Source organism: Uloborus diversus, chromosome 10, assembly GCF_026930045.1.
Source record: "Uloborus diversus isolate 005 chromosome 10, Udiv.v.3.1, whole genome shotgun sequence".
Classification (NCBI taxonomy): Eukaryota; Metazoa; Arthropoda; class Arachnida; order Araneae; family Uloboridae; genus Uloborus; species Uloborus diversus.
This window is the reverse complement of record NC_072740.1, coordinates 136362906-136374191: the sequence shown is the minus strand read 5'-3', so window position 1 is coordinate 136374191 and position 11286 is coordinate 136362906. Positions and strand designations below refer to the sequence as shown.

The 11286-nt window shown below is 33.4% G+C and overlaps 1 protein-coding gene across 1 annotated transcript in view; it reads left to right on the top strand.

Moving 5' to 3' along the window:
* Positions 1–585: 585 nt before the first annotated feature.
* The window catches only part of LOC129231196 (homer protein homolog 1-like), a 255345-nt gene continuing 244644 nt past the window's right edge, over positions 586–11286 (top strand). Inside the window, exons 1-2 of the mRNA XM_054865444.1 lie at positions 586–603; positions 1239–1370. Coding sequence (XP_054721419.1) covers positions 586–603; positions 1239–1370 — 150 coding nt within the window. The remainder of the gene's footprint in view (positions 604–1238; positions 1371–11286) is intronic.

Sequence of the window (11286 nt, the reverse complement as noted above, 5' to 3'; positions counted from 1 at the left end):
GTGATATTGATTTTTCTTTAAATGCTGTAAATTAAGTGATAAATTTTAGTTAGATTTCGAAACATCTTTCTTTTGGTAAACATGGGGAAAAAAAAGTTTTAAAATATCTGAGTTCGTTAAATGTAGCAAGAGGCTCGACTTCAGTACTTTTGGAACACATTTCTCTTTACACAAATGAAGCATGATTTTGAGATTAATTTGTTTTGACTGTTTTTTTTTTTGTTTTTTTTTTTTTTTTGTGTGAAAGTATGAAAATCAGGGTTGTTTGTCATCCGATAATTCTGGGTTGCTGTTTCCGAATATTTTGGGCTGACAACACATTCTAAAACTGAAAAATTACTTTAAAAAAAGTTAAAATGGTTTGTTTTTATCATTGAAACTCAATGATTTTTTATGCATATTTGAAGAGTTTTTTTTTTGGAGGGGGGGAGGGATGAGCTTCCTCATACTTTTTAAAAAATTCAAAAAAAAAAAAATACTTTGTTTACAATTACCCCTGATAAAAATAAAAACGTATGTGATCCTTTTTAGATAAAAACATGAGCGAATGTTTGAGCCTAATATTTGGTAATTTATTAAACAGAAATGACTGCCTGTGCATTGGTTTGCTAAACAATACTTTGCGTTCTTGCTGCGTTTTTTCTGTTATGCTTTATGTCTCGTTATGACTACTCAAAATCTTCACATGCAATCTAAAAGGTGTCTTATGCGCAGTGATAGGTGCTATTTCTTGTGTAGTTTGAAAGAAAACATTATCTGCAGTATTATAATGAAATGAACTGCTTGGAACTGTTACATTGTTTCGGTAGTTAACTCGTTAACATATGTGCTGGGCATGCTCGCCTTTTTTTTTCAATATGCTGAAGACAATGTTGAAAGCTTTGAGTAATTAACTTTTTCAAAATAACGTATAAAGAACCCTCTCCAAAAGTCGTGAGCAGTCGTAATCAATTAAACAATTTGTGTCTAACTTCAAGCGCAGTGTGAATAGATACTTTACCTTATTAGTTAATTTGTATTGACGAACCTAAAGGGATTTTTGTATTTGTGCAAAGCTACTTGCGCAATGTAGATTGATGTGAGCTGTCAACTGAAGGGAATTTATAAAACCCGAGTTAACTTTTTATTTGTTTAGCTTGTGTGATACAATAGTTAAACTATTTCCCATCTGCTTTTACTTTTCCAATTCTTTATTTACATTGATACTTGTTTCTAATTGATATCTATTCTCTTCCTAGGCCGTCATCAACAGCACGATCACTCCGAACATGACCTTCACAAAAACTTCTCAAAAATTTGGCCAATGGTCGGACATCAGGGCTAATACGGTGTATGGCTTAGGCTTTGCGTCGGAACCCGAGCTTAATAAGGTATGAAATATTTTTTTTTGTACCATGGAAAAGCTAAGATCAGTATTTTCTTGAACCATTGTTTAAGGTAAAACGGAATCATTCCTAAAAGGAGAATGAATATAAGATTTTTGAGGATTTAGTTATTTTTATCAAACAATGAAGTGTGCTAAAAAGAAAATTGAACAACGTATTAAATGAACAAATCTGCACAAAATTGCAAGCACTTGTTTTGAAGTTAAGAGGAACCCATTTTTCAATAAGGTAATCAACAAATATTACAAACGTTAACTTAAATAGTACAAACGTACACAAAATACGAAAAATATATACAGTATAAAACATGTGTACAAATTGGCTTTTGTTAGACGTCTTTTCTTCCCTTCGCTCACTTCTTTTCCATTGAAAAGTTCCTTGTAACCCTGAAACACGCGTATGCAGTTTTTCTGCAAATATGACATTTTATTCGTTGTTTAATTAGCCATTTTTATTTCAGCACGAAGGTCTTATTTTTCAATGAAGTGTATCTTTAGCGAGGAGTATAAATATTAATTTGCGTAAATAAATGAGAAATGCTTTCCTGTTATTGTTTTCCCTATGACTTCTTGTTTATTAAAACGTGTACTCTTTTTGCATTCTTAGAAATGAGCACCTTTTCTGCTAGTTTAATCAAGGTCGTCTCCAATGTGAACCTACGATTTTACATTATTTCATAATGAAACTAGCTGTACTCGACGCGCGTTGCTATGCCAACAAAAAAATAAATCATTATACTGATTTTCATGACAATCGGTTGAACGGGGCAGAAGTTGCTACTCTGCAGTGCCACCTGGTGGCGAGTGGCTTCAATGAGCATATTATGCACCTTCTCCGTGGAAAAATACATATATATAGCAATTTTCATAATAATCGGTCCAGGTATCAAGTGAAGCCGTGACTATACTCAAATTTTGTACTCACGCAGTTTGCAAGATCAATCAATCGCTAAAAATATCAAATAGAAAAAGTTTTAAATCCCCCCGTTGCATGAAAAGCCATAAAACAATAAAGAAAGAATTTATTTGTTCAAACTCAAGAAAAATGGCAACAGCTAACTTCTTATCAATGAGATCTTTCACGCGAATTAATTTCTGCAGCCGATAATTTTATTCGTATTTATCCAATGGATTGTGACTTAAATTGGAATAAAAAAGGAACTATCGATCGGATTTTTTTCGAACTGGTCTATAAACATTCCCAGTACCAAAAATAACAAACGGTGAAAGTTTCAGCCAAATCTGCCGGGTAGTTTTTGAGTTCATGGATGACATACAGACAAACATTCATTTATATATTTATATATAGATTAAAACATAAAACTTATTTGTGAACATTGTTTCACGCTTGTGAAAGCAAAATTTCCCTAGCTTTAGAAGACACGAAATTCTTACCCATCGAACGCCGCGTTACCTGCACGAACGATTTGTGTGTGAGGGTAAGGTTATCTCTCGCCTAGGTTACATGTTTTGGCTACGAAGATCGTGCAGTTTGAACCAGCTAGACTTTTTCTTGAAGTCACATGTCTATACAAATAAACCGCAACTAATCGATGCTCTAAGAACCTACAGAACCCAGGCCATCGCTCAAATACAAACGGATCTACGCAACAGTCATTGAAAAATGGACCACTCGGATCCGCACCACCGTGAGAAGCAGTAGTAGATATTTAAACGATGTTATATTGCATACCAAATGGCATGCATGAGCCTTTTTTATAAAACTAGCAATACCCGCGCGGCTTTGCCCGTAGTAGAAATTTAAAAGGTCATTTGGTCCGCCTGTATATTTACAATTAATGCATGATGAATTTCTCGCCAATATGCTGTGTTAATTTGCTCGCCCATGTTGTGGTAACTTGCTCGTCCATGGAATGAAAAATTTCTCGGTAAAATGGGCTTAAAATTGGAATAGAAAAGGAACAAAATCGAATTTTCGAAAAAAATCGCTTTGTGGTGCACAACACCATGCTACAAACTAATTTTGTGCAAAATTGAATGAAAATCGGCTAAACGGTTTAGGCGCTATGCTCGTCCCAGAGATCCAGACAGAGATTCGGACAGATATCCCGACAGAGATCCAGATATCCAAACAAATTTGAGCTTTATTATTAGTAAAGATAACGAAAATAATTTCGTTAATGCCTGACACACAGCTCGTTTTGTTCCATTCCAACATCTATCCGCTCTTATTGAAAGACTCTTTATTTAGTCTTGCATATTTTAAGCAGTTGGTATGTACCATGAACAAGTTTCTAGTGTGTTCGCTTGGCACAGAACTGGATATGTTAATGGATAGTGAAAGCATTTAATTTGATCGTTAAATACCACATCTTCTAATTCCACTTTCTTTGTTACGCTAGTTCTCGTAAGAACTACCGAAATACCTATGTCGCCGTAGTTAGTTCTATTTAAGTTCTTTGATTTGTTACAGTGTGAGTGAAAATGCGTTTGTTGGCAGTAAAATGCTTGGAGAAAGCCTTCTTTTATTACCTTTAAAGTTACCTATTGTATTTACTTGTCTCTTTTGTGATCGTGGATATTGATTTAGATTTTTTACCTCACTGTAAAAAAAAATGTGTAACCTTACTCTGTAAATACGGGGGCAGCGTTTTGCACTTTGTGTAACCTTATTCCGCCGACTCGCTACCTCTATAACAATGGAGTAACTTAACTGATAAAAAATGAACGTTACACCAGTTTTATCAGTTAAGTTACTCCATTGCTATGGAGGCAGTTAAGCTAGGTTACACATTTTTTTTTTTTTTTTTTTTACAGCTCTTGACTATTCTTTTAATTCGATTGGTGTTGATTTTTATTTTGATACTAGCTGTACCCGACGCGCGTTGCTACGCCAACAAAAAAATACATCATTATCGTTGAAAACAATTCAACTATACAAATTCTTCACTCTCGACTCGAAATGGCACATATCGTTCGCTTTTTTTTTTTGTTTCAAAATTCATGTGACACGTGTCTAAATCGCGTGTCTAAAAGTCCCGATTAGCTTACTATACCAAGGCTTCACTCGATACGCGTCTTATCGCGTCTTATAGAAACACGTATCAAGTGAAGCCGTGACTATACTCAAATTTTGTACTCACGCAGTTTGCAAGATCAATTCAATCGCTAAAAATATCAAATAGAAAAAGTTTTAAATCCCCCCGTTGCATGAAAAGCCATAAAACAATAAAGAAAGAATTTATTTGTTCAAACTCAAGAAAAATGGCAACAGCTAACTTCTTATCAATGAGATCTTTCACGCGAATTAATTTCTGCAGCCGATAATTTTATTCGTATTTATCCAATGGATTGTGACTTAAATTGGAATAAAAAAGGAACTATCGATCGGATTTTTTTCGAACTGGTCTATAAACATTCCCAGTACCAAAAATAACAAACGGTGAAAGTTTCAGCCAAATCTGCCGGGTAGTTTTTGAGTTCATGGATGACATACAGACAAACATTCATTTATATATATATATAGATTTGATGCGAATTCACAGATACTAACGGCAAATACTCGAAGGTGTTTCTCGATACCTTATATAACTCTCAAATTTGTGTTTAATAAGTAGTTGGAGGTTTTTTCTCTAATCTGAAAGAAATTCAGAACTCGACGATAAAATTTTCATTTTTGAAAAATTTAGGAACTATATGAAAACTCTTAGACATAAGAGTGTTTGAAAAGTCATCGAAACTAATGTAACATGTAGATAAAAGCAAAACTCTTAAATTGATTCAAGTTGTAAATGATAATTTTTTGTGTTGATTTGAGTTTATGAAAGGTACATGTTTACACATAAAAGCCTACCTAAAAATTAACTTGTACATTTTGAGATGTTTAACAACTTTAAGCACGAGTTTTTTTTCTGGAAAACCTGGCAGAAATGATCGATTATGTATTTATTCATTATTATTATTTTTTTTTTTTTTGAAAGAAAATGAATACATTGTATATAGGTATATAGTGTAAGCTGGAAGAGGTGGAGGGAAAGTCAAATAAATGTATTATACAAACAACTTGTAAAGTATTTGATTGCATGTTTCTTTTCGAAGTGTACCAAATTAAAAATTTTCTTACTTACAGGCGTTAGAATTGCTTAGGAAGTCAGTTGGGCAATAAAAATTAAAATATATCCTTTTTTTCCCCAAAGCGAAAATTACGCCAAAAAACGTCTTTTACTCAAAAAAAATGCTGCATAGTTGTGCCCTTAGAGCAGGAATTAGTAAATGGAGGGAGCAAGTCCAACCATTTTCTTAGCAAAAGCCGAGGCGAAGACGCCAAGTCACGTGACTCAACAACGACGAATAGCTGACACGTTTTGCGTGAAACTAGTGAAAGAAACCTAATTTCTTCCAATGCATTGCTTTAAAATTTATCATGTGACTTGGGATCTTTTTTTCACGAATGAAAACTTCACTCCCTCCATTTTATATCTTCTCAATGGTTGTGCCATATATATTGATTGAATATAATAATGAACTAACGTATCTATTTTTACCAGAAAGACGGCTATTAGAAATAATTGAACTTTCTTGCCGCCGAATCTCAAAAGAGTTAAATGCTTTTTGTCGCTTTTTTCGGAGAAAAAAATGTTTTTTTAAAACTGAAGTCGCCAATGAATTATTGTGTCAAGGGTAATGCGGAGACCTGTCACGTGACAATTCCCAAGAGGGATTTTCTTCTCCACTAAAAATATTATCGCTGAGTTTTTGCTTCCATTTGCCATTCGGTGACAAAGGTCAGGGTTTTTCTGTTAAGTGCTTCTTTTAACTAATACTATAACTTTAATTTCCTAATTCTCGCCCTCCCCCCCATTTTTTTCCTTTTAATTTATTTAAGTTGTAGGTTCTTGTTTTTTACCGTTTGAGTGGCATCCAACCGAATAAATGTTTCTATACGTCTGAAGAAAATTGCCCTCTCTTTTTATGTTGAATTGCAGAGTGCTCGAATGAATTAAGCACTGAAAAAAAGTATAAGTTGGTTCTAAATGGGCTGTATGCGAAATTTATAGAATAATATGGGGACATTTTAGACGCATTGTTTTTGAATACACTGTTAAAAATTCAGGAAGATTTTCTGGCAATAGCGCCAATTGGTTGCTGTGGCTTACCGAGGAAACCGTAAAATTTTACAGTAACATTTGATTTTTACGGTAATAGTTACTGGCAACATGTATGCCAGTAACAATTACCGTAAATTTTCCGGAAAATTTTTAACAGTGTAATGGGACGTCCATAAACAATGTCGCACATTAAGGGGCAATTAGATTCGCGAAATTGTGACAGTTTGTGGCGAGGGGGTAGGGAGGAGTAACAAGAAGTGTGACATCACACGTTTTTTGTAACAATATGCGTATTAAAAACAGCGTGTCATATGACGAGGGGAGAGGGGTAAGGTGCTGTGTGACATTTTGTGACGAGGACAGGGGGCTGGGGGTCACATTTGTTGAAAAAAAGTATGAGATCATATATATTGACAGACATTAGATTGACAAATTGTGACAGTTTGTGGCGAGGGGGAGGGGAGGAGTAACAAGAAGTGTGACATCACACGTTTTTTGTAACAATATGCTTATTAAAAACAGCGTGTCATATGACGAGGGGAGAGGGGTAAGGTGCTGTGTGACATTTTGTGACGAGGACAGGGGGCAGGGGGTCACATTTGTTGAAAAAAAAGTATGAGATCATATATATTGACAGACATTAGATTGACAAATTGTGACAGTTTGTGGCGAGGGGGAGGGGAGGAGTAACAAGAAGTGTGACACCACACGTTTTTTGTAACAATATACTTATTAAAAACAGCGTGTCATATGACGAGGGGAGGGGGTAAGGTGCTGTGTGACATTTAGTGACGAGAGCAGGGGGTAGGGGGTCACATTTGTTGAAAAAAAAAGTATGAGATCATATATATTGACAGACATTAGATTGACATCATAAGTTGACCTCTTTTGTGTGTGTAGATAGAATATTACGCGTTAGTTGAAATGCTCGTGCAAAAGACGGTATTTTTGCTAAAGTTCTTTAAAAAAATTGGATTCTGATCCTGCTTTTCTTGTTGATCCCAGTGTATAGAAATGTAAATGCTATTTTTTGCTTTATTCATCATTTTAGGAAATTTTACAGACGGTTGCGTTTTACATTATATGTATCTACAGTAAAACCTCTCCTAACGGACACTCCTCAAATGCGGACACCCTTCTTATGCGGACAATTTTTAATTCCCCAGTTCCAATGCAAATAACATTATTAGCCCCCTGTCCTGCGGGCACCTCTCTATTGCGGACAAAAAAAATTGTCCCGTCAGTGTCCGCATTAGAGGGATTTTACTGTACTATAACTTATGCCGTGCGTAATAAATTTGGCAGGTTCAAATGTTTTCATGAAATAGTCGTACGTAGTTTTACTCAGAAGTTTTGTATTTGATAGTTGTGATAGTTTACTAATCTCTTAAGTTTTTCATTGTGAGATGAATGAAAGCTGCCGTTCTTCTGCGAAAAATTCTTTGCCCGTTTTTCGAGGTAAGCTCCTTTTTCAGGAAAGGAAAATGGCAATCTCGATACCTTCATTTCTCGGATTTTTTTCGAAGCGCCTGGAAATAGGATTCGCTTCTTGCTTTAGTTTATTAAAGTGCTATTTTAGAGGTAGAGATGGCAGCACTATCTACCTTTTGAATTTGTTCATGCATTATGAATGTATGTCATACGAACAAAATAAATCATAAATTGTATTTTGAATATTCTTTCTTTTTTACATTAAAAGTATTCGTTAATGGCGATCTCTGAATAATTATGATAAATTGTTTAGTTCAATTAAAAATTACCTCATCCGAAGGATTCACATAATAAAGCCAATTAATTATAAGTTGGTTTAAATCGAGTATGCGTTGCGTTCATTCAATTGTAATGAAAAAAGAAAGTATACTTATTTGTGTTTAATTGTTTCTGACGAAGTTCATTGAGCAATCAGGATTGCATATTGCTTTTTGATTTTGCTTTGGCGTGGTCTGATGTTTCTCAAACCTTTTGTTTTTGTGATTGGTAAGTAGCGAGTCACGGGATCCATTACTTTTTGTGCCGATGTCTCACGGGGATTGATAGATAGCGAGCTACATAATACACTGCTAAATTTTCCAACAATTTTTATTTTTTGCTGGTGATATAAATATTTTCGCGTTTTATTGATTGTTTCTTTTTTTTTTTTAATTTGTTTTTGTGATTGGTAAGTAGCGAGTCAAGGGATCCGTTTCTTTTTGTGCCGATATCTCATGGGGATTGATAGATAGCGAGTTACGTCATACACTGCTAAATTTCCCATTTATTTTTTTTTCTGGTGATATAAATATTTTCGCGTTTTATTGATTAATTCTTTTTTTTTTCATTTTATTTATTTGTTTTTCAAATGATTATTCTTTTTTTCCGATATTGATTTTTGTTGCAGAAAAAAATTCTTTTCGAATCTGTTTGATACTTTTTTTTCGTTTTATTATTATTAAAAAAAAAAACTTTTCTGCAGCTAATATATTTTTTATGTTTCGCATGCGTTATTTATATGCGTTGCTTTGTTAGATTATACAGTTTAGAAAAGTTTAAATGAAATCATTTGTGCGTATTTCAAGAAAATGAATAAATTATTTTTTACGGGATTTTTGAGGATTAGTCTTTATTCTATTGTTGTATTTTATTTTACTTATTTTGGAAACGTTATTACGCCTTTTTGTCAATTTATTTTAGTGCTGTATCGTCGCCTAACTGGTCATGAGTAAGCTGGGCACCGGACAGAAATTTCTTTCGGATTAATAAGTTGATTGTTTCACTGATTGTACCAACAAGTTGTTTCACGTCGAAAAGTTCAGTTTAAATTTCATTCTTTATATAAAGAATACTTTAATCAGTGTCTATTTAAAATAAAAATAAAAAAAAATCAGAAAAAAATAATTGCGTGTTGAAGTTTTTTTATTTATTTAATTTTTTAACTAAAAATTGCCAAAGTTAATAAAATAAATAAATAATGAAGTCAAATAAATACACATATAAATAAGTGAAATAAAGCATAAAAAAATAAATTGCAAAATAAAAATAAATGTGCAAATAAAAGAAATCACAAGAAAAGCAATACGTGTTATTACAATATAAATAACTGGTATTATAATTATCTCTCTTTGTGGAATCTGAAGACCGTTGAAATTGTTTTTAAACAACTAAAACGGCCATTTATTTGAGCTTAATTAGCTCTCTTTTTCAAAATATATAAACTTTAATTACTAAGATAGTGCAAAATAATGTTAGGGTTTTTTTTTTATGTCTTTGAAATCTCATTTGCATTTATCGGTTTCTGAGATTCGAAATTTTGAAAACGAATAACTAATAACAGTTATTAGGTAAAATAAAAGGGAAGAAAATAAAATGTAAGATACACGTTTTTTTATTCTTTTTGCTTTTAAATTCTTATATGTTTCATTTCTTAGTTATAGCCGATTGTTCGTGTACATTATAAAGCAACGTCGATTTTTTCAACAACATAGTTACTACAATGAAGTACAGTCAACCCTCATTTATCGCGGTTAATTCGTTCCAGGCTTTATCGCGATAACTGAATTTCCGCGAAGTAGGATTCTGTATTTATAAATCTAATATTTTCCTAACTAGAGTGCATAAACTTACTTAGGACAATTTAAATAGATTTTCAACATATTTTGAGCCCTCTAAGACATGAAACAGCACCCTTAGCCACTATTACATTTGCATTACTTAATATATTACACAATATATGAGAAAATGAGATATATTAGACGTAACAGGTATCACATAGTTATTATTGGGAAATAAAACTACATACACACATGCATTTCTTACACACTACTATTAATCTATGAAAATAGCTTAGCTTGTTCGATGAATTAACTGCCAGTTAGTGACCGTATGCGCCCCCGTTCTTCTACATTTATCCTCATTAAAGGTATTGCGCATACAACTCAAAAAGCTAGTACACTGTTGAACACCATTTACAGATTTATTTATCCTCTAGTGATTGATACTTTCCAGTTATAGTGTTTAGCGGTTAAAGTGAAATAGTGATTCGTTCACTTTCTTCGGCGATTTTATACCTCTCACTCCCTCAACTAGTACAACTACAGCCCCTCGGAAGAGCTTACCTTACTTGAAAGACATACTTTGTTATTCTTTTGTAGGAAAAAGTTTATACGAGTGCATAAAAAAGGCTAATTACTATACAAAAAAATTTCAACAATTCGAGTATTTGCCGTTAGTATCTGTGAATTCGCATCAAATATCAAAATAAAAATCAACACCAATCGAATTAAAAGAATAGTCAAGCGCTGTAAAAAAAAAAAAAAAATGTGTAACCTAGCTTAACTGCCTCCATAGCAATGGAGTAACTTAACTGATAAAACTGGTGTAACGTTCATATTTTATCAGTTAAGTTACTCCATTGTTATGGAGACACTTCTTTCTTACTTGAAAGACTTACTTGGAGACTTTCTTACTTGAGACTTACTTGGAGACTTTCTTACTTGAGACTTACTTGGAGACTTTCTTACTTGAAAGACTTACTCGGAGACTTTCTTACTTGAAAGGCATACTTTGTTATTCTTTTGTAGGAAAAAGTTTATACGAGTGCATAAAAAAGGCTAATTACTATACAAAATAATAATAAAAAAAAACGCGATGTAGTGAAGCCGCGAAAGTCGAAGCGCGAAGTAGCGAGTGACGACTGTATCTCTAGTTTTTTTTTATTGCTCTTACGTGCTGGTCGCTGTAAATTAGATAATTTAGTATATTCCTCAGTTACCCTTCGGAATGAGAAATTTAGCTCCTCAGAAATTTCACTCTCCCCGAATTTTGAAATAACTTTAACAGAGCTTAGAGAAACATGTT